Genomic DNA, 24,075 nt, shown 5'->3' on the forward strand with positions numbered 1-24,075 from the left:
GGTGGTGGTTCCTTTTTCTCTTAAAGGGAAATATAAATGGTTTTTTTTTTATTTTTTTATTTTTTTTTATAACACATTCTTTAAATATACAGGCAGTCCTCGACTTACAATAGTTCATTTAGTGACTCTTCAAATTTACAACAGCACTGAAAAAAGTGACTTATGACTGTTTTTCACACTTATGAACAGCATCCCCGTGGTCACAGGATCAAAATTCAGATGCTTGGGAACTGACTCATGTTTATGACGCTTGCAGTGTCCCCGGGGTCATGTGATCACCTTTTGAGACTTTGACAAGCAAAGTCAATGGGGAAGCCGGATTCACTTAACAACTAACTTAACTGTAGTGATTCATTTAACAGCTGTGCCAATAAAGACCGTAAAATGGGGCAAAACTCACTTAGCAACTGTTGTCTTAAGTCAAGGATAACCTGTATACTGTTCTTCAGTTCTGACAGTTGTGTGCCAGATGGATTCCATGAAACGCTCCAATTCATTATTAGCTAGAAAACATCCTGGGGCTCTCCTTTTTCCATTTTTTGTTGAGGCAGCTGACCAGTTTATTGTGTGGAGTCAACACGCACTAAACCTTATGGAGGCTTAACACATCTGTTTTGCTAGTCAGTGTGAAATTGTTTTCCAGTGAAAACAATCCAGTAATTTTGGATATGTCAATTCTCTCCTGTCTGTATATTTAAGCAAGTCACCCTTGCTCAGAGTGAAAATGAAAATTGATTCACTGTATTAGGTACATTTGGTTGCTGGAGATAGAATCCAAACAGCAAGGCTAAGAAATGGGGAACGTTTAAAAGGATTTCTTTACCCAAAACAAAATAAATTGTAAAATGTAGAACTCGATTTTCACAGTTTACGTTGCTTTTCTTTAAGCAGCATTGAGTGCATTCTTTAGTTTTTCACAATATCGTTGAGATATTTTTTCTTGCTTAAAATAAGAAATGGCCCACCATCACAAAGCCTTGGTGGAGCAGTGGGCTAATGCCTCCTTAAGTAACACCAGCTGCCTGCAATTAGTGCAGGTTCGCATCCCACCAGGCTCAAGGTTGACTCAGCCTTCCATCCTTCCGAGGTAGGTAAAATGAGGACCCAGATTGTTGGGGGCAATAAGCTGACTTTGTAATAATGCCGCTTGGGGGTGTGTGTGAAAGCCCTAACAAGCAGGCATATACATAGAATGAAGGCTACTGCTAAGCTTGTAAGCCGCCCTGAGTCTTCGGAGAAGGGCGGGATATAAATGTAATAAAAATAAATAAAATAAATGGTACAATTTTTTAGATTTTTCTACATATGGAGGAAAACCTGAAGAATTTTAAAAGAAAATATATCCAATATTCAGATTAAGAAGGTGTCATGTAACCTCTTTCCCTGGAAGACCCTCTGTTTTCATGGGAGGAAATCCAGGCTGGTTTAAAATATGAATGAAAAGAATAATAATGAGAAAACAACCATCCTAGGAAAGATTTATTGTTTTGTACTTTCACAGTAAGGTCAAAAGAAATCCAGTTATGGTTTTTATAATTGTTTGCAATATAATATAATGAAGAGGGGATTGCTATTGGACTTATCCTGAACGTTTTAATCTGGAATAATGTCATTAAATTTCTCATTTTCCCATTTTTAACTGAGATATAACTTCCTTGAGAGCTTTAGTATTTCAATTCAAATTACCGTATATACTTGAGTATAAGCCGACTCGAGTATAAGCCGAGACCCCTAATTTTACCCCCCAAAACTGGGAAAAGTTCTTGACTCAAGTATAAGCCGAGGCTGGGATCCGCCGTTCTGCAAGCCTCCGCCGCTGGCGCAGGCTGGATCCGCACTCTGCAAGCCTCTGCCGCCAGCAGAGGCTCGATCCGCCATTTTGCAAGCCTGAATACACAGGAATACCCTGTGTGGCCGCGGCTCTCGGGGAAGCCCTGGCTGTCCGCTTCCTCGCTCCACGCTGCCATTCGGGGCCCGCGCGTTCCCCGGGCAAATCGCGGCGCCCAGCAGGCGAGGAAACACACCCGCTCCAGTCGCCCCCCCTTCCCTCAGGAGACGCGAAGCAAGTGACCGCCCGGAGCTTACCGAGGACTTGCGCGCGGCCGAGGCTTCGGTGCTTCCAGGATCGCGCGCACCTCTCCCAAGCCGCCACTGTCCGGAGACCTGCCGAAGTTTGGGGAGGTTTGGGGAGGTGCGCGCGCACCTCCCCAAACCTCCCCAAACGTCGGCAGGTCTCCGGACCTCCGCGCCCTGCCTGCCTGCTTCTTTCCGCTGCCTGGCTGCCCTACGATGTAACCCGCTTCATGATCGAGTGCGACACCTGCAAGGACTGGTTTCACGGCAGGAAGGGGATCTCTGCCCTAGAGCGGGAGGGGGGAGGGAAAGGGGGGGGGAGGAAAGGCCCGATCGCTTTGTGTTACCTGCCGTGAAACCAGTCCTTGCAGGCGTCGCACTCGATCATGAAGCGGGTTACATCGTAGGGCAGCCAGGCAGCGGAAAGAAGCAGGCAGGCAGGGCGCGGAGGTCCGGAGACCTGCCAACGTTTGGGGAGGTTTGGGGAGGTGCGCGCGCACCTCCCCAAACCTCCCCAAACTTCGGCAGGTCTCCGTACGGCGGCAGCTTGGGAGAGGTGCGCGCGATCCTGGAAGCACCGAAGCCTCGGCCGCGCACAAGTCCTCGGTAAGCTCTGGGCGGTCACTTGCTTCGCGTCTCCTGAGGGAAGGGGGGGGTGACGAGCGGGCGTGTTTCCTCGCCTGCTGGGCGCCGCGATTTGCCTGGGGAACGCGCGGGCCCCGAATGGCAGCGTGGAGCGAGGAAGCGGACAGCCAGGGCTTCCCCGAGAGCCGCGGCCACACAGGGTATTCCTGTGTATTCAGGCTTGCAAAATGGCGGATCGAGCCTTGGCCGCGCACAAGTCCTCGGTAAGTTTTTTTGTTCACTGGAGTATAAGCCGAAGTGGAATTTTTCAGCCCAAAAAGTGGGCTGAAAAATTCGGCTTATACTCAAGTATATACGGTATTATGAAGAAAGCATTAATTCTGACTCTGCTGCTAGATGAATTCAGAATAGAAGCAATCAAATTAGAACATTATTACGGGTAGTCCTCAACTTACAACCATTTGTTTAATGACTGTTCAAAGTTACAACAGCACTGAAGTGACTTATGACTGGTTTTCACAGTTATGACTGTTACAGCATTCGCATATTCATGTGATCAAAATATGGGTACTTGGCAACTGGCACATATTTATGATACTTGGACTGTCCTGGGATCATGTGATCACCATTTGTAAACTTTCCAGCTGGTTTCCAACAAGCAAAGTCAGTGGCAGAAGCCAAATTTGCTTAATGACCACACGATTCACTTAACACCTGCAGTGATTTACTTAACAACTGTAGCAAGAGGGGGGCTGCAGTGGTCTAGTGGTTAAGATGCTGGGCTTGTCGACTGGAAGGTAGGCAGTTTGAGATGGGGTGAGCTCCTGTTCGTTGCCCCAGCTCCTGTCAACCCAGCAGTTTGAAAGCATGCAAATGCTAGTAGATAAATAGGAACCACTTCAGTGGGAAGATAACAGCACTCCATATGCCTCAGTATATACAGTATACAGTTGCAAGAAAAAATATGTGAACCCTTTGGAATTACGTGGAGTTTTGCATGAATTGGCCATAAAATGCGCTCTAAACAATGGACACCTGGGAAAAGATCTGGGTGAGGAACGTAAAGTTTACGCAAGCTCAAAACCTAAGAGAGAACTTTTATAAAATGTTTTATAGATGGCATTTGGATCCTAAAAAGCTTGCAAGTATGTATCCGAACTATCAGCCAAAATGTTGGAGGTGTGGTGGCGAAGATGCAACATATTTTCATATATGGTGGACCTGCAAAAAGGTTAAGGCTTTTTGGATAAAAATTTGGTGGAATATGCAGAAGATCTTCAAGCAAAGGATAAAGTTTTGTCCGCAATTGTTTTTGTTGGGCATAATTACAGATGCTACTGTTGTGGACACTAAGTTGATGTTGAATCTAATTACAGCAGCAAGACTTTTAATAGGTCAATATTGGAAGAAGGAGGAACTGCGACTATAGAGGAATGGACTCTAAAGGTTTCTGACCTGGCGGAAAATGGCAAAGATCTCGGCCTATTTGAAAGATCATTCGCAAGAACGTTATATTATGGAGTGGAAAAAATGGATTGATTATATCCAGAACAAATACGGGACTAAAAAGTTTCATTTAGCATTTGAATAAGTCTTCCTTTCTTTTTTCTTTTTTCCTTCTTTTTATATGTAATATTAATATTGCTTGTAGTTATCTTATATGAGCTAGAGAGCGATAGATTTAAGAGTTTATTGTTGTTAGCATATGGATGTTTATGATTGTCCTTTGTTTTTATACCTTGTACTTAGCTCTGGGAAGTCGGGGGGGGGGGGCGGGAGGGGGAAATGGGGGGTAGGGGTAGGGAGGGATAGGTAGGGTGGGGGGAGGGGGGATTGTTAAAGATAAAATGTACTTTAAAACTTTTCAATAAAAAAAATGCGCTCTAAACGTCATGTAAGTCACAACAATAGAAAATCACAATCTGCTTAAAATAATACTACACAAACATTAGCTGTTGTCATGTTTTAATTGAACATAAGATGGAAACATTCACAGTGCAGCATGGAAAAAGTATGTGAACCTTTGGACTTAATAACTGGTTGACCCTCCTTTGGCAGCAATAACCTCAACCAAACGTTTCCTGTAGTTGCAGATCAGACCTGCACAACGATCTGGAGTAATTTTGGACCACTCCTCTGCACAAAACTGTTTCAGTGTAGCAATATTCTTGGGATGTCTGGTGTGAATCACTCTCTTAAGGTCATGCAACAGCATTTCAATCGGGTTGAGGTCAGGACTCTGACTGGGCCACTCCAGAAGGTGTATTCTGTTCTGTTGAAGCCATTGTTTTGTTGAATTACTTGTATGCTTTGGGTCATTGTCCTGTTGCATCACCCATCCTCTGCGGAGCTTCAGTTGGTGGACAGGTGGTTGTACGTTTTCCTGCAAAATGTCCTAATAAACTCTGGAATTCATTTTCCCATCAATGACAACAATCCGTCCAGGCCCTGAGGCAGCAAAGCAGCCCCAAACCATGATGCTCCCTCCGCCATGTTTTACAGTGGGGATGAGGTTTTGATGTTGGTGTGCTGTGCCTTTTTTCTCCACACATAGTGTTGTGTGTTTTTCCCAAACAACTCAATTTTGGTTTCATCTGTCCACAGTATATTTTGCCAGTAGTGCTGTGGAACATCCAGGTGCCCTTTTGCAAACTTCAAACGTGCTGCAATATTTTGTTTGGCTTCCTCCGTGGTGTCCTCCCATGTACTCCATTCTTGTTTCATGTTTTCCTTATTGTAGATGTGTCAACAAAAATGTTAGCATGTGCCAGAGATTTCTGTAGGTCTTTAGCTGACACTCTAGGATTCTTCTTTACCTCATTAAGCATTATGCGCTGTGCTCTTGCAGTCATTTTTACAGGACGACCACGCCTAGGCAGAGTAGCGACGGTGCTAAACTTTCTCCATTTGTAGACAGTCTGTCTTACCGTGGACACATGAACATCAAGGCTTTTGGAGATACTTTTGTAACCCTTTCCAGCTTCATGCAAGTCAACAACTTGATTGTAGGTCTTCTGAGAGCTCTTTTCTGTGAGGCATGGTTCACATCAGACAGTGCTTCTTGAGACCAGTAAACCCAAAACAGGTGTGTGTTTTTAAAGGGCAGGACAGCTGTCAGCAACACATCCAATATCATCACACTGATTGGAGTCAAGGTTGGCTTTCTCCTGGCTCCAATTAGCTCTTGAAGAAGTCGTTAGGCTAGGGGTTCATATACTTTTTCCACGCTGCACTGTGAATGTTTCCATCTTATCTTCAATTAAAACATGACAACAGGTAATGTTTGTGTAGTATTATTTTAAGCAGATTGTGTTTTTCTATTGTTGTGACTTACATGACGTTTAGAGCGCATTTTATGGCCAATTCATGCAAAACTCCACGTAATCCCAAAGGGTTCACATACTTTTTCTTGCAACTGTATATCTGCAGTATATATCTGCAAACCTGGAAACTTTAAGAGTTGTGGACGTCAATACCCAGAATTCCCTAGCCAGCCATGCTATATACCCCTGATGTATAGTGATGCAGGCCACATGACCACGGAAGTGTCTTTGGACACTGCTGGCTCCCTTGAAATGGATATGAGCACTGCCCCCCTGAGGTTGGATGTGACTGGACTGGGGAAACCTTTACCTTTATGGCAAAAGAAGTAGTAAAATCTGTCAAAATTCACTTAACTTACTTAGCAGTGGAAATTTTGGACTCAATTTTGGTCATAAGTTGAGGACTACCTGTAACTGGTTTCTTTTGTTGAGTCTTTTTTTTATTGAAAAGTTTTACAGTACATTTTATCTTTAACAATCCCCCCTCCCCCCACCCCTACCTAACCCTCCCTATCCCTCCCCCCCCATTCCCCCCCCCCGACTTCCCAGAGCTAAGTACAAGGTATAAAAACAAAGAACAATCATAAACATCCATATGCTAAAAACAATAAACTATTAATTCTATCGCCCTCTAGCTCATATAAAATGACTACAAGCAATACTAATGTTACATATAAAAAGAAAAAAAAGAAAAAAGAAAAGAAAACTTATTCGAATGCTAAATGAAACTTTTTAGTCCCATATTTGTTCTGAATATAATCTATCCACTTTTTCCACTCCATAATATAATGTTCTTGCGAGTGATCTTTCAAGTAAGCCGAAATCTTTGCCATTTCCGCCAGGTCAGAAACCTTTAGAGTCCATTCTTCTATAGTCGGCAGTTCCTCCTTTTTCCAATATTGACCTATTAAGAGTCTTGCTGCTGTAATTAAGTTCAACATCAACTTAATGTCCACAACAGTAGCATCTGTAATTATGCCCAGCAAAAACAATTGCGGACAAAACTTTATCCTTTGCTTAAAGATCTTCTGCATATTCCACCAAATTTTTATCCAAAAAATTTGTTGAGTCTTTTAATCAATCTTTTTCTGTGTTCTTCATTACATTTTTTTAATTTTTACCCCCAGCTCTTATTCCTTGCTACTCTTTCATTGCATGGCTTGCTTGGGATAGAATGAAGTTAAATTTTGTTTGTAACAAACTGTATGCAAACTAGCAAAGTTGGCAATTATTTGAAGTATCACAAGAAGGGAGACAAGCTTTGATACTCCAGTCTCTTATAATTTTGATTTTAAAAGTCCAGCAGAAAAATAGAGCTAATAGTATGATGAAATGCTGAAAATCTAGAATTTTCTATTGTATTTAATTTTAGTTATTTGAATTATTTGTGATGCACTAAAATCTGATTTTCCATTTTTAAATACCCTGTTTTTCTTTCCATCTTGTAGAAGAACAGGAAAAGGAACAAGAAGACTTCTCCAGATAGCGAATTGCATAGTTCCTTGTCAAGCTTAAGTTCAGCTCCATCCAGTCTTGATTGTTCACTTACCTCAGATGTGACTAATGTGAGAATCCCAGTAGAAGAAAGTCAACACTCAGAAGCTAAGTCGATTGACTTAATGCCATCCATTGAGGATAGTAGTGGCCAGATTAGAAATACTTCCTTCCATGCAGATCAGGGCCAAGAATTTGTGAGCAGAACAGAAATCCAGAATGAGCCAGAACAAAATAAGAAAAATGATGCAGTAAGTCAACCTGCTGTTACCGCAGTCACGGGGAAGAAGATGGAGGAGGATAGTTCCAGAAAGCTTGATATAGTTGGTGAACAGATAGATACTAGCAAGAAACAATGTGCCACCAGTTCTGTTGGACCTGGACAGCATTCAGAGAATACAACCAATATATCCAATGAAAGTGTTATGCAACCTGTTTCTAAGGGAGACACGGACAGCAGATCTTCAGATCTCAATGTTAATGTTACATCTACGGAGGAAAAAAAATCAGGATCGAGCACTGAATATCAAAACTGTGGAATGAAGAGATCTTCGCCTGAATCTGACGTGAAAAATAGCAATTCAACAGAAGTTACGGAAGAGGCCAAGCAACGGAGGAGTGCTTCTACTTCAAAAGTAAATTGCTCGGTTTATTTGTGGTAGCATATATCTTGGTCTCTTTTTTGTTAGTGTAATAGTATGTGGGAATGATGTGGGAAGAGCCATGGCTAGGGGAACAGTTGGATAAGAGGGAGATGAGCCCACAGAAGGAATGTGGGTGTGGCAAAGGGACACTTCCTAGCTCATACGTTGTAAAGGTAACGGGGAGAAATATAATTTCAGACTTGAGATATTGATAGAGTAATCTTACAGTAAAGTGGAAATTGTTCAACTGTCCTGTCCGGACTACCTTGCTAGACTGATAGCCACCTTGAATGAACTTTTTAGGAAGAAATCTAGAGCATAAGCTAAAGAATACATAAATCACATTGATGGTTATTTTTTTGTGAAGCAATAAATGTATCTTGCCCTGTAATTAAATATTTGCTGTGTCTTGGGGATTAGAAGCATTTGTGCATCCTTAGAAGAGTTAATTAGTTTTACAGGCCACATGACACCTTGATATCCATGGGTGGGATTATCCATATCACTCCTGCAGAGCATCTAGACCAGACGTGTCAAACTCACAACGTTACACGATGTCGCGCAACGTATCGGGGCAGTTTTGCCATTGCTGGAAATGGGGTGGACGTGGCTTCCGGATGACGTGTCCAGCCCACGGGCCAGCAGTTTGACACCCCTGATCTAGACTGCCAATTTTTATGAAGTATTTTAAAGGTAATTTTGAAGCCTCTTCTATGGATTACCTGCAGAATTCCCTAGCCAGCCATGCTATATACCCCTGATGTATAGTGATGCTGGCCATATGACCACGGAAGTGTCTCCCTTGGCTAAGAAATGGATATGAGTACTGACATGACTGGATAGGGAAACCTTTACCTTTATGGTAAAAGAAGTTGTAAAATCTGTCAAAATTCACTTAACAACTTACTTAGCAATGGAAATTTTGGGCTCAATTGTGCTCATAAGTTGAGGTTCTTTTGTTCTTTTGTTGAGTCTTTTAATCGATCTTTTCTTTTTCTGTGCTCCTCACTACATTTCTTTCATTCTCCCCCCCCCAGCTCTTAGTCCTTGCTACTCTTTGATTGCATGGCTTTGGGGGAGAATGCAGTTAAATTTTGTTTGTAACAAACTATGTAAACTAGCAAAGTTTGCAGTCATTTGAAGTATCACAAGAAGGGAGACAAGCGTTGATACTCCAGTCTCTTATAATTTTGATTTTAAAAGTCCAGCAGAAAAATAGAGCTAATAGTATGATGAAATGCTGAAAATCTGGAAGTTTCTATTGTATTTAATTTTAGTTATTTGAATAATTTGTGATGCACTAAAATCTGATTTTCCATTTTTAAGTACCCTGTTTTTCTTTCCATCTTGTAGAAGAACAGGAAAAGGAACAAGAAGAAGACTTCTCCAGATAGCGAATTGCATAGTTCCTTGTCAAGCTTAAGTTCAGCTCCATCCAGTCTTGATTATTCACTTACCTCAGATGTGGCTAATGTGAGAATCCCAGTAGAAGAAAGTCAACACTCAGAAGCTAAGTCGCTTGACTTAATGCCATCCATTGAGGATAGTAGTGGCCAGATTAGAAATACTTCCTTCCATGCAGATCAGGGCCAAGAATTTGTGAGCAGAACAGAAATCCAGAATGAGCCAGAACAAAATAAGAAAAATGATGCAGTAAGTCAACCTGCTGTTACCGCAGTCACGGGGAAGAAGATGGAGGAGGATAGTTCCAGAAAGCTTGATATAGTTGGTGAACAGATAGATACTAGCAAGAAACAATGTGCCACCAGTTCTGTTGGACGTGGACAGCATTCAGAGAATACAACCAATATATCCAATGAAAGAGTTGTGCAACCTGTTTCTAAGGGAGACACGGACAGCAGATCTTCAGATCTCAATGTTAATGTAACATCTACAGAGGAAAAAAAATCAGGATCGAGCACTGAATATCAAAACTGTGGAACGAAGAGATCTTCGCCTGAATCTGACGTGAAAAATAGCAATTCAACAGAAGTTACGGAAGAGGCCAAGCAACGGAGGAGTGCTTCTACTTCAAAGGTAAATTGCTCGGTTTATTTGTGGTAGCATATATCTTGGTCTCTTTTTTGTTAGTGTAATAGTATGTGGGAATGATGTGGGAAGAGCCATGGCTAGGGGACCGGTTGGATAAGAGGGAGATGAGCCCACAGAAGGAATGTGGGTGTGGCAAAGGGACACTTCCTAGCTCATAGGCTGTAAAGGTAACGGGGAGAAATATAATTTCAGACTTGAGATATTGATAGAGTAATCTTACAGTAAAGTGGAAATTGTTCAACTGTCCTGTCCGGACTACCTTGCTAGACTGATAGCCTCCTTGAATGGACTTTTTAGGAAGAAATCTAGAGCATAAGCTAAAGAATACATAAATCACATTGATGGTTATTTTTTGTGAAGCAATAAATGTATCTTGCCCTGTAATTAAATATTTGCTGTATCTTGGGGATTAGAAGCATTTGTGCATTCTTAGAAATAATTAGTTTTACAGGCCACATGTAAGAGGTGTGACAACTTGATATCCATGGGTGGGATTATCCATATCACTCCTGCAGAGCATCTAGACCAGACATGTCAAACAACGTTACATGATGTGCAATGTATCGGGACAGTTTTGCCATTGCCAGCAATGGGGTGGACGTGGCTTCCGGATGACATGTCCAGCCCACGCGCCAGCAGTTTGACACCCCTGATCTAGACTGCCAATTTTTATAAAGTATTTTAAAGGTAATTTTGAAGCCTTTTCTATGGATTACCTGCAGCACTTTGCAGACCACCAGCATTTCCTAGACTATTGCTTGGGAACCCTTGCTGTAGAAAGTGCCATTGTTCTAGAACAAGGGAGAGGAACGTAATATCTGAATACTTAGCAGATCTAGATTTCTGAGTCTACTGATATCAACTGCTTGTGATTTTAAATGGACCCAGCATTTTATCTACACCCAGAGTCATAGCCAGCTAATTAGCATGTTGGAGAGTGGTGTAGGGCAGGGGGTCCCCAACCCCCTGCCAGCAACCGGGCTGCACAATCAAGCAAAGCCCCATTCATGGGATGCAGGCAGTATACAAAACCCTGCACTCTCCAGCCCGCGGAAAAACCTCTCCATGGAATCGGTCCCTGGTTCCCAAAAGGTTGGGTACTCCAGCAATTTTATCAGCAGCAGTTTGTGCTAGAGAACTAGCCTACAATCTTGTATAAAATACCATGAATTTTATTAACCTCCTAAGAATCATTCTCCTGAATATTTCTTATTTTCCCATGCTTAAAAAATGTTCTAAGAACAGAATTGTGAACTTGGGCAGACTTGACTAGTGTTTAGATTTCTACCTGGCATATGTCCAAAACAAGAATACATGGTGTGATTAGAGGAGAATATTGGTGGTGCAATTCCCTGTTATTCCTAGCAGATTCCAGCACTTTCGCTTATCCTCCCATGGTTTAATGGTCATTTTTACCTGAGACTTCTCAGCCTTGAACAATGGGCAGTTTTTTATTGTTAGCATAATTGATATCTCTACCCTACCCTGGGAAACTCCAAACCTCAGTGCTGTGTGGTGAGAAATACGAGCTATCAGTGGCCGAGAATTAAACCTTCCAGGCTCCTATAGCTAAAGACCATAGCAGTCTCCAGAAAGAGAATAATGAAAAATGTCTACTAGGACGTCACATGCTGCAAATTGTTAATGTCAAAACTGCCGTCCACGCCGGAGAACGCAAACCCAAAGAACGACGACGTGGCACGGTTGACTGCAAGACACCTTTACTAAGAAGAGATCCATGCAAATACAAAGTCAGCGTTGGGAGTTACTCACCCCCAACGCGCCTTTTACACTTTGCCGGTAATTGGGCAACAGCCCCACCCATTAACCCCACCCTCTCCCCGCGCAGACTAGCATCCGCCTGAGCTGCGTAAATACCCCGCCCCTACCCCGTCGCCCCACGCCCTGCCTCTTCCCCTGCTGTCGAGGACCATACAACTCGAAGGAAGGTGTAAGCCCAGCACCCCCCTCCCCCATAACCCAAAGTCCCCGTTGTGCTCTCCTCCACCATCTCAGCGTCCCGTGCTATTCCCGCAGCCCCTTGGCAGCCTCCGTCGTCCGAGTGCAGCTGTAGAGCGCCCTGCGCTGCCGCCGGTTGAGGCGGCTGAGGCTCCGTAAGTCCCGTGCGGCCGCCGACGATCGATCCCAGCCGCCTCACAGCTGATCGCTGTGAAGTCCCGCAAGGCCCGTGCGCCCGCCGGCAGTTGTCCCTAGCCACAGTTGTTCCTGGCCACCCCCCAGCCGATCGAGCCGCGCGACCGCCAACAGTCATCTCCGGCCGCCTCCCAGCTGTTCGTGCCGGCGCGGGCTCCCTGCGGCTGCCTGTAGTTGTCTCCAGCCACCTCTCAGCTGTTCGTGCCGGCGCGGGCTCCCTGCGGCTGCCTGTAGTCGATTCCGGCCGCCTCTCAGCTGCTGGCGCGGCCACGGGTTCGGCGTTCGCCCGCCGGACAGCTGGTGGGTGCAGGCGTGGCTGGGCCTCCTGTGCAGGGCGGGTGCTGCCGGTTGTGCTCCCCTGGTCCCCTCTGTGATGTCGAGCCCGAAGGGCTTGACAGTTAACTTCATTTTCTTCTACTCGCTTAAATAGAACAAACTAATGGACAAACATGAAGCAGCATGCTGTATGTGCCAATGTTAACGTTCTTTGTTGCATACGTTATATTTGGTGATCTGAAATCTCTTGATAGGGAAACTTGTATAACGCAAGAGCACCTTTCTAGCAACCAGATAGTAAACATCATAAAAATGAGCAATTCCTTTTTTTTTTTTAGTTATCCTAAGTAATTGTTGCACAGTAGTTTAGCAAAAACCCTCCTAGGCTACTCACTGATTTATTTGCATGGACATTTTATAATGCTTTCTTTTGTATATCTGATATGCCTTTATTACAGAAAGCAAAGCTAAATGCGGCCCAACAGGAGTATGTCTCTGAAAAGGGACAAAAAATATGCACTCCAGTGGAAGAGTCTGGGGAAGAAAGGAAAGATTCTGCTGCTGCTGGAAATCAAAGGCCGCAGAGAAGACACAAGGCCAGTGCGGAAGAGAGGAATCATGAAGACCCTGCTGTCAAACAAAAGTACGGTGTAATTATTTGCCATTGACATACATACATACATACATACATACATACATACATACATACATACATTTGTTGACATTTAATATAATAGTCTAATAATAGTTGTAACACAACTCCACAAAAGCCTATTTTCTTTCTTATCCTTATTCAGATGAATTGGAAGTTTCAGGTTTAGTAGATCTGTAACATGATTCTTCCTTCATAGACTTTTTTAATACGCAGCAGTGGAAACGATACAGCTTCTGACAGGCTTGATCAAAAATATCCCCCTATTTGAAATCAATTCCAACATGCTTAACCTATATTTGATTGCTTAGTTTTTATTTTTGTGTGCGTGTGTGTAAACTTACAGTGCTTTTGATTATTCTTTCTCCCCTCCCATTGTAAGGAAATCATGCATGCTGCTAAACATCCGTGTCTACCTTCCTTTGTGATTTAAGCTCTTACTAAATACAGGTGCGCTCTTGGCAATGTAGGTGAGACTATTCTGTGGCAGTTCTCCCAAGGGAAAATATCGGTCTTTCTTAACCTGGTGTCTTCCAGAGGAGTTGAACTTCCAACCATGCTGGTCTGGCGTGGGGGCAGTTCAACATCTGGAAGACATGGAAGAAACCCGGTTTCTACAAGGGATCATTTGATGGTGCTTTCATTTGGGAACCCTGTTTGGGATAGCTTGCAAATGAACTGTTTTCGTGGACATTCTGCTTTTCAGTGCTTTGTTTTATTTGAAATCAGAAGCTGAATCAAACATTTGGGAATAATACCATCTGATTCTTGAAGGAAAAATGCTCTGTGCCGATAACTGACATTTTAAACTGCCATCGATTGCATTTGGCTTCAGAGAGAATATTTTGTCTCCTGGTGATGGCCTTGCACAAGTCTATTTCCTGGCAGTAGATACAGCAGCCTCCAACATTTCACTTTTTTGATTAAAAAGCTTTCTTTGGAAATAATGGATTCTGCTGCCCCACAACAACTGAGAGCTAAAGGTCCACATGCAGCCCTGATTTGCATGCCAGTCGTTCCCATTCAGTGATGTACACGAGACTAAAATGTCCTTTGAATCAAGCCAGCTTCTAGTGATCATCTGGACAATCCATGAGGTTTTCTTTTGGCAACAATATAAAAGTGACTCCTTGCTTCAACTTTCTGTGTCAATATTCAGCTTCCTAGTAGAACCTATAGTCCTGGGATTGCCTTGTAGTCTCCCATTCAAATTCTAAGCAGGACTAAAGCTACTTCCTTTTTCAAGGTCAACCAGAGAGTTTTACTTTTGTGTTTTCCTCTTTCAGATGAAGTAAAGGCTGTATCAATTTTACTACAAGCTAAGTGCATCCTAAAGATAATTTTATTAACTTCAGTTCTGGAGAGCTCACGGTGGCTATCACTACTGTATCAAGCTACTGCTTTAATTTGTTACGATATTTTGATAGCATGTTTATTTTACTATATTTTCAGCAGTAGTTTTGAAAATTTGTGCACCCTTTCAAGAGGTGTTTTATTTCAAGTCACACACACACACACACACACACACACACACACACACACACACTCGTGCTTCCCCGAAAATAAGACCCAGTCAATTTTTTTTGCTTCCAAAAGAGGCACCAGGTCTTATTTTGGGGGGTGTCTTTTCCACTCAACTTCGGCAGCAACAGCCTTGCCCAGCTGGCCCACTTCTTCTGCAGCCAAAGGAAATGCCTCTGCAGCTGAGAATGGAGCTCCAACCTGCATTTTGCTGTCAAGAGGCCTTCTGCAAAGGCCTCTGACTGGGAAATACAGGCCATGGGTCGCTGCAGAAGACGTGGGCTGGCAAGGAGAAGCAGGCTACAACGGTATGCGGGTGCAGGGCGCATGGGGCAGCTCTGCCCCTCCACCCCCGGCCTAGCTTGATTTTTAGGCATGCGCGTCACCCCAAATCTAGGGCTTATTTTTGGAGTAAGGCTTATATTAGTCCCACCCCCCAAAATCAAGCTAGGGCTTATTTTGGGGGTAGGTCTTTTGCGGAAACACGTACGTGTATGTGTGTGTATGTATATGTATGGAGTCATCTTCTATTTTCTTATTCTTTCTTGCAGTCACACATCTACAGAGAATATTACGGTTTATTTCCATGCTATTCTATCTAAGGACTTCAAGATGAATCTTGAGAAGCATAAAGTGTTCATTATGGCAGGGGGAATTTCTGGTTATATTAATTGGAAAGATTTTGTATGTGAGCTGAACTGTACCCAGTAAGTATATGTTGGTATGATGTAGCATATTCTCAGTTCTGAATTAAAAGGCCTTCATTAATATCTCAGTTATGTGCAAGTCATTTAGCCTTTGTTTTTGAGGTAAGACTTTGGCTTTTTCTGAATGTGTGCATCCTTATGTTTGTTTTTCAGCAAAGTAACCTTGAGACAGGTGCACATAGTATATTTCTATTACAGGGGAAAGTGAATTACAGAAAATCTAGATATTTGTGTTTTTATTGGCAATTATTCATGAATGATGGGATTTATAAAGGGAGGGCAAAGGCACTTCATTCATTACCCAGTTAACTTGGGTAATGAAACAAGGGCAAGGAAACAAGGAAGCTCAGAGAGCACCAAGGACCCCTCATTTCAGGCCTGAGCTACAAATATTCTTTATTAGCACTTCTTTGTACAAACTCTGAGATTGCAAGTATTTTAGAATGAAGATACACTATATTGTGTTATTTGTGTCCTTAGCACTTTATAAATGTAAGGGGAAGCTGTTACTAGTAATGTTTCAGTAGGTGTTACATCTAACCTAGTAATGAGCATAAGAAGATGCTGGATCCCAGAGAATGGCAATTGGTCCTAGTAGAGGTCATTTTCTGCTTTTTTAAAAATTCTGGCAGATCCACAGCCTTCATTATTTATTTATTTATATTTTATTTTATTAGACTTATATACCGCCCTTCTCCCGTAGGACTCAGGGCGGTTCACAAGGTTTTTTTAAAAACAATACAGCAAATTACAAAAATTAAAAACAATTAAAATGATTACATTAACCTTGAGATAAAAACCCCAATTAAAATACAATTGAAACCCCAGTTAATACTCTCAGTCCAGGCCAGAAAGCTCAAAGAGCCAGGTCTTCAGGTCCCGGCGGAATGAGCGAAGGTCAGGGGCAGTCCTAAGCTCTACAGGCAGCTGGTTCCAAAGGGCCGGCGCACCCACAGAGAAGACCCTCCCCCTGGGTATTGTCCGCCGGCAGTCTTTTACCGGCGCTACCCTGAGAAGACCCACCCTGTGGGAGCGCACAGGACGAAGGGAGCTTGATGCTGGTAGCAGGTGTTCCCTCAGATATCCCAGACCCAAGCCATTTAGGGCTTTATAGGTCATCACCAGCACCTTGAATCTCACCCGGAGGGCAACCGGAAGCCAATGCAGCTCACTGAGTAGAGGTGTTACGTGGGAGTATCAGGAAACCCCCATAACAACCCGCGCGGCTGCATTCTGCACCAGCTGAAGCCTCCGAGTGGTCCTCAAGGGCAGCCCCATGTAGAGAGCGTTGCAGTAGTCCAATCAGGAGGTCACGAGCGCATGAGTGACTGTGCGCAGGGCATCTCGGTCCAGGTAGGGCCACAACTGGCGTACCAGGCGAACCTGGGCAAAGGCCCCCCTGGTCACGGCTCCTATATGGTCTTCAAAACTGAGCCGCGAATCCAGGAGGACGCCCATGTTGCAAGCCCTATCGACGGGGGGTAACACCTCACCCCCCATCATTAAAGATGGAATGGACTGGTTAGTCCGAGATGTCGGTATGCACAGCCACTCAGTGTTGGTGGGATTGAGACGCCTGTTTCTCCCCATCCAGACCCGGACCGCCTCCAGGCAACGGGACATCACGGCGAGGGCATCACTGGGTTGGTTCGGGGTGGAGAAAAAAAGTTGGGTATCATCGGCATACTGATGATACCCCACCCCGAAACCACGAATGATCTCGCCCAGCGGCTTCATATAGATGTTGAACAGAGGGGAGAGAGAACCGACCCCTGAGGAACTCCACAAACGAGAGGCCTCGGGGCAGACCTCTGCCCTCCCGTCAACACCGATTGCGAGAGGCCCAGGAGATAGGAGGAGAATCACTGCAAGACAGTGCCTCCCACTCCCAACCCCCTGAGACACCGCAATAGGATACCATGGTCGATGGTATCAAAAGCCGCTGAGAGATCTAATAGAACTAGGACAGAGGAGCAACCCCTGTCCCGAGCCCACCAGAGATCATTCACCAGCGCGACCAATGCCGTCTCCGTGCTGTACCCGGGCCTGAAACCTGCTTGGTACGGGTCCATATAATCAGTTTCCTCCAGGAACAGAGGAAGCTGATGCGCCACCACACTCTCAACAACCTTTGCCAGAAAGCGAAGGTTGGAGACCGGACGATAGTTGTTCAAAATAGCCGGGTCCAGGGCAGGCTTCTTGAGGAGGGGCCTCACCACCACCTCCTTCAAGGCGGCAGGGAACGTACCCTCCCTCAAAGAAGCAGTTATTACTGCCTGGAACCAGCCTCGTGTCTCCTCCCGGGCTGCATATACCAGCCAGGAGGGGCACGGGTCCAATAAACACGTGGCGGAACTCAGTCTCCTCATGATCCTGTCCACCTCATCTGGGGTCACAGGATCGAATTCACTCCAGGTAACATTCTCTAGACCGCTTGATTCCTCCCCGTCAGTCTCTGCCCAGTCAGAATCCAAACCGGCTCGAATCTGAGCGATTTTGTCCGTCAGATGATAGCTAAACTCCTCGGCCCGCCCCTGCAAGGGCTCCTCCCTTACCTCCTGATTAAGGCGGGGAAGACACATTACTGCCTGGAACCAGCTTCGTGTCTCCTCCCGAGCCGCATAAATCAGCCAAGAGGGGCACGGGTCCAATAAACAGGTGGTGGAACTCAGCCTCCCCATAATCCTGTCCACATCATCAGGGGAAACAGGATCGAACTCAGTCCAGATAACATGCTCAAGACCGTCCGATTCCTCCACATCAGACTCTGCCCAGTTAGAGTCCAAACCGGCCCGGATCTGAGCGATTTTGTCCGTCGGATGATGACTAAACTCCTCGGCCCGCCCCTGCAAGGGCTCCTCTCTCACCTCCTGATTAAGGAGGGAGCAAGTCACCCTAAACAGGGCGGCCGGGCGATTATCTGCGGATGCGATGAGAGCAGTGAAGTAATTAGCCTTCGCCGTCCTTATCGCAGCAAGATAAGACCTTATGAAGGTTCTTAACTGCAATTATACAGGTAATCCCTGAGTTATGAGTGTTCACTTAACTTCAAAGTTACATGATAGCGCCCCCTAGTGCTTACGAGCAAGTCCTGAAGTTACGAATATTGCAGCATCTCGGCAGTCTTTCGGCCCTATGAGCGACTGCAGTGGCTCTGCAACATTCACCCTGATTATTCCCTCCCTCCCCACCCCTGCCCCGGGTCTCCCTAGGCACCAGACCTTCAATACTCACTCTGAGAAGATTGAGATCCTTCACTTTTTTGGCTGCTTCAGGTCTTCGGAGCGTTCACAGAGATTAGAGGCCTAAAGTAACACAAGATCACGCGAGATAGTGGGGCGAGATCTCATGCTACTGATCTCCTGTGATGTCATGGTACTTTAGGCCTCCGCAACAGAGAACGGAACTGAAGCTGGTGGATGTGCGTCCAGAGGCTGGACTGGGGCTCTGGAGGCCTTTTTCAGGAAAAGGCCTCTGGAACACAGATTGGGCCATGGGGGGTGCACGGAAGCGTTCCCCAGCCTCAAATCTGGGCAGCAGTGGCCTGGAAAAGACCTCCGGAGCCCGGATCAGGCTGTGGGGAGTGCAGAAGCATTCCCCAGCCTCAAATCCGGGTGGCAGCAACCTGGAAAAGGCCTCTGGAGCCTGGATCAGGCCATAGGGGGATGTGTGGAAGCGTTCCCCGGCTTCAAATCCGGGCAACAGCAGGAACTACGGTAGAGAGGAGATGGATCTTTTCCAGGTGAGTCCGGTGCAGCAGGAAAGGAGGGGGAAGCATGTGGTATCTTAGTAGGTTGGGAAGTCCTTGGGGGCCTGTTCCAGCACAAGGCCCTCCGTGGCCTTCCCCACCCTGAGATACCTCGTGTTCTGTTAACGAGCCGCATACATTTTAATGAGGAAGGGAGTGATCTTGTACCTCAAATGAGATTCACTCTACGAGTTTTCGAGTTACGAGTGGAATGAGCAGGCTCCAATACGCTTGTAACTTGAGGATTACCTGTATTTATTGATGGAGTTTTCTGAAGTCCTATTACTTTTGAAAGTGAAAAGGAAAATTTAGTACAGGTAGTCCTTGACTTATGGCCACAATTGAGATTAAAATTTTGATTGTTGAGCGAGACAGTTGTTAAGTGAGTCACACCCAATTTTATGTCCTTTATGGTTAAATAAATCACCACTGCAGCTGTTAAAAGAATCATGCGGTCATTAACTGCATTTTGCTTGCCAGAAGTCGGCAGGAAAGGTCACAAATGATGATCATGTGACCCTGGGATACTATATGCTGGTTGCCAAGCACCCAAATTTTGTTAGATGAATGTGGGGATGCTCTATCGGTAAGCGTGAAGACCATTTGTAAGTCAATTTTTTCAGTGCCATTGTAACTTTGAATAGTAATTGATGGAATGATTGCAAATTAAGGACTACCTATATTGCATTTTACTTTTATTGCTAATGTATGTAATAGGAAATGTAAGACCATTCCAGTTTCAGGAACAATATTAATGATTTGATATGCCTGTAAACTTTTATTTTAATAATAAATTGCTTCCTTGCCTTTGCTCTGTTGCTAAAATACAATTTTTTTAAATACTAGAGATCTTGGAAATCATGGATACCTGATTGAAGGCCACACCACAATTTCTAAGGAAAACTTGGATAAAGAAATTGATTATAAATATGTTGTTAAACGTGACAAACAACTGTTGTATGAATTCATTTACAAACCTGCTTCAGAAGGAATCTATGTAAATCGCTCCTTGTATTTACCCTCAAAGTTGATAAGTGGTACTGGTAAGAAACTGCTCCTTTTATTACAGTCTTCCCGATGTTATATTAAAGAAACTTAGATTTTGTAGCATCCAAGAAAACAAGAATTCAAAATATGAAAAGAACAGTTTCTATTCTATCCACTTCTTAATATATTTGACAGCTCAGTATCTACAGTAGAGTCCTTCGGGTTTTTGGGTTCTATAATCTCCCAGGACTTGAAATTGATCCTTAATACTAGAACCATCATGAAAAAGGCACAACAAAGAATGTTCTTCCTGTGTTAACTCAGGAAGTTCAGACTGCCCCAGGAGCTGTTAATACAGTTTTACAGAGCAATTATTGAGTCTGTCATCTGTACTTCTGTAGCTTTCTAGTTTGGTACAGCAGCCAAACAGGACAGGTACAGACTCCAATGGATAGTTAAGACTGCAGAAAGAACAATTGCAAAGAAGCTGCCTTCCATAGAAGACCTGTACATTGCACTGGTCAGAAGGAAGGCTGAGAACATATCTACAGACCTCTCACATCCTGGACATAAACTGTTTCAGCTCTTCCTCTCGTGACTCCTGACTCCGTTACAGGGCATTGCATGCCAAAACAATTAGACACAGAAAGATTTTTTTCCCCTTGTGCCATCAAATCTGCTGAACACCTAATTCTCACAGTGCTGTCGAATGTCTCGGTATTATTTACCCATATAGTATAGCTGTAGTATTGTCACTTAGCCCAACATTTATGTTGCTAAGAAGACATTTGTTAAGTGAGTTTTGCCCTATTGTATGATCTTACCACAGTTGTTAAGTTAGTAACACGGTTGTTCAGTGAATCTGGCTTCACCATTGATTTTGCTTGTCAGAAGGTCACAAAAGGTGATCACATGACCCTGGGACACTGCAACCATCATAAGTATGAGTCAGTTGCCAAGTGTGTGAATTTTGATCACATGACCATGGGGATGCTGCAGCGGTCATGACTGTGAAAAACAATCATAAAGTCACTTTTTTCAGTACATTGTAACTTTGAACAATCACTAAATGAACTGTTGTAAGTTGAGGATTTACCTGTAATCATCTTTCAGAGGTGCCCCGGAGGATTTTTCACTCAGCTATTTGATGTGCTATATGATCCTTATTAGTCCCTTTCAACTCTATCATTGAATTTATCATTTTGGAGGATTACATCAGATCTTAGTCATTTCTTTCCCTAATTTTCTTTTTAATATAATTCTTTAGGTGTGATAAGGAAAAGTTGATGTCATTTTTTGAATGAACAGTAAGCGGGCTTTTTTTTTAAAAGGAAGCATTCTAGTTTTTTTTAAAAAATCCCATTTATATCCCGCCCTTCTCCGAAGACTCAGGGCGCCTTACAATTTAAAGCACAAATCAATGTGCTTAGCAGTAGCCTTCATTCTATGTATATGCCTGCTTATTAGTGCTTTCACACCCCTCCCAAGCGGCATTATTACAAAGTCAGCTTAATTGCCCCCAACAATCTGAGTCCTCATTTTACCTACCTCGGAAGGATGGAAGGCTGAGTCAACCTTGAGCCTGGTGGGATGCGAACCTGCACTAATTGCAGGCAGCTGGTGTTACTTAAGGAGGCATTAGCCCACTGCTCCACCAAGGCTGGAGGATTACATCAGATCTTAGTCATTTCTTTCCCTAATTTTCTTTTTAATATAATTCTTTAGTTATTGTGATAAGGAAAAGTTGATGTCATTTTTTGAATGAACAGTAAGCGGGCTTTTTTTTTAAAAAAAGGAAGTATTCTAGTTTGGTGTGCTGGAGACATACATGACTGGTAATCCAATCTCTTCGCTATCTATTCTAGCCAAGTCCAAATGTGGTGCTTTAACTTCCAGGAAAGGTCACAAATGATGATTGTATTTATGAAAGAGCAGACTTTATTTTATTCTGTTGAGTTGGCCATTGTATCTGAGCTTGATCCTTCTGGAAAGAGCAGTACTCCAACACATTTAAAATTAAAATATAGTTCCTGGATTTCTGGAATAATAACACAGAAGACAATCGGTTGGTTAGATATCTCTGGTATCAAGACCAAAAGAAAATTCTGTTCTTGTCCCAACAGGGGATATTTATAAAACAAATGGATCATGTGCCATTGTTCAGGAAGCTGGTGGTCACTGATGATCATTATTGTTACAGGTAGTGATTGACTTACTACTATTCATTTAGTGACTGTTCCAAGCTACAGCAGCATTGAAAAAAGTGACTTATGACTAGTTCTCACACTTACAACCATTGCAGCATCCCCATGATCACACGATTCAAATTTGGGTGCTTGGCAACTGGCATGTATTTATGAAAGTTGCACCGTCCCGGAATCATGTAATCATCATTTGTGAGCTTCCCATTGACCTCTCACAAGCAGAATCAATGGAGAAAGCAAGCTTTGCTTAACAACTGCAGTGATTCACTTAACACGTGCATTGATTTGCCTTAACAAATATGGCAAAAAAGGTCCTAAAATGGGACATGACTCACTTAACAATTGCTTTGCATAGCAATGGAAATGACGGGCTTAGTTGTGGTTGTAAGTCAAGAACTACCTGTATTAAGAAGCTGATAATCACCAAAGCTCATTACTTTTGGGTTAAGCAATTTACTTACTCTCATATTTGTTAAAGATAGGAATTGCACATTTATTTATCGTTGTGTAGTGCTGTATTTCAAAACAAGTTCCAGCAGTAAATAGTTTAAATTAATATGGAAGGAATATAGCTCAGAAATATCTTCTACAGGGGTTAGAAGAAAATGACCATTTCTGTGTGTCTGCATGTTTTGGCTATGGAAGGAGACCATAACAAAGCAGGGTGTCCATGAAAATTGCATCATGCGGTTGCATTAGCACGCAAAGCTAGAAGGGCTGTATCTTGCATTTCAGAACTTTAATAATACAGCATTTTATTTAACAGATTGGCATCAGTATGATGACATAATATGCACTAAACCTGGGGAAGGTTTGTTGACGAAAATTAAGAATCAAATTCCATTTTGGAAAGATAAGGAAAAGGATATTGTGAAAGGGAAATGTATAGCTGCAAGAATAATGCTGGACAGCCTCTTCAGTATACTTAAAACATGGAATCGGATTAACATCAAAAGCTTTTTCCAGCAGTTCCAACAATTTTACTGGGTAAATAAAAAGATAATGGTACATGAAGGACATCGAAAAGAATGGAAAGAGCTACAATTTGGAGAAGAGCAGGTATTATTTTCTCTTTATTATACATCCAAGTAGAACCTTGTAGCCAAACTTCTATAGAGTTTGTATCATCTTGACTGTGCTGAGCAAAGTGCTCATTGTTACAGTGTCCTTGAAATAAAATGATGCAGCAAGTTCGCAAAGCCAAAAACTTTGGGGAACTCTGCTCTAAGCTACTGTTTTTTCCTCCTTTTTAGTATCCCAGCCAAGAAGGTGCTGAATTACTTTCAACAGTTGCAGTAAAAGCAAGCAAGCACTGTTCAGTTCCTCTTCTTCTGCGATTAGAAGTAGACCCCAAGGTTTCTTCCATTTGTGCTCTGTCAGCCCTTTTGCTTCATTATTCTCATTTTCTTATCTTCGTATTAATACTGGAAGGCTGATAGCAGCTTAGATTCTACTCCCTTAGCCTTTTCATATTCCATAGAGCATAATAGGATTTGATAATATTGCAGTCAGATGAGGTGGCAAATTGTGCAATACATCCAGGAAATCATTTAAATCAATTTGACACCTGTGTCTGATCATTTTTTGATCTTACACCTCTGCATAATCACTATTTCACAAACAGAGAGCTGTTGCACATGTTAATAGCTTAAGCT

At 43.4% G+C, this 24,075-nt stretch overlaps 1 protein-coding gene across 1 annotated transcript in view; it reads left to right on the plus strand.

Annotated features, from left to right (window-relative positions):
* The window catches only part of RNF213 (ring finger protein 213), a gene marked incomplete at its 5' end in the record, with an annotated part of 158,673 nt that overhangs the window by 9,994 nt on the left and 124,604 nt on the right, over window positions 1–24,075 (plus strand). Inside the window, 5 exons of the mRNA XM_083351118.1 lie at window positions 9,473–10,156; window positions 13,060–13,244; window positions 15,326–15,481; window positions 20,076–20,272; window positions 23,187–23,479. Of these exons, the coding sequence (XP_083207244.1) occupies window positions 9,473–10,156; window positions 13,060–13,244; window positions 15,326–15,481; window positions 20,076–20,272; window positions 23,187–23,479 (1,515 nt within the window). The remainder of the gene's footprint in view (window positions 1–9,472; window positions 10,157–13,059; window positions 13,245–15,325; window positions 15,482–20,075; window positions 20,273–23,186; window positions 23,480–24,075) is intronic.

Source organism: Vipera ursinii (assembly GCF_947247035.1).
Source record: "Vipera ursinii genome assembly, chromosome: 2".
Classification (NCBI taxonomy): Eukaryota; Metazoa; Chordata; class Lepidosauria; order Squamata; family Viperidae; genus Vipera; species Vipera ursinii.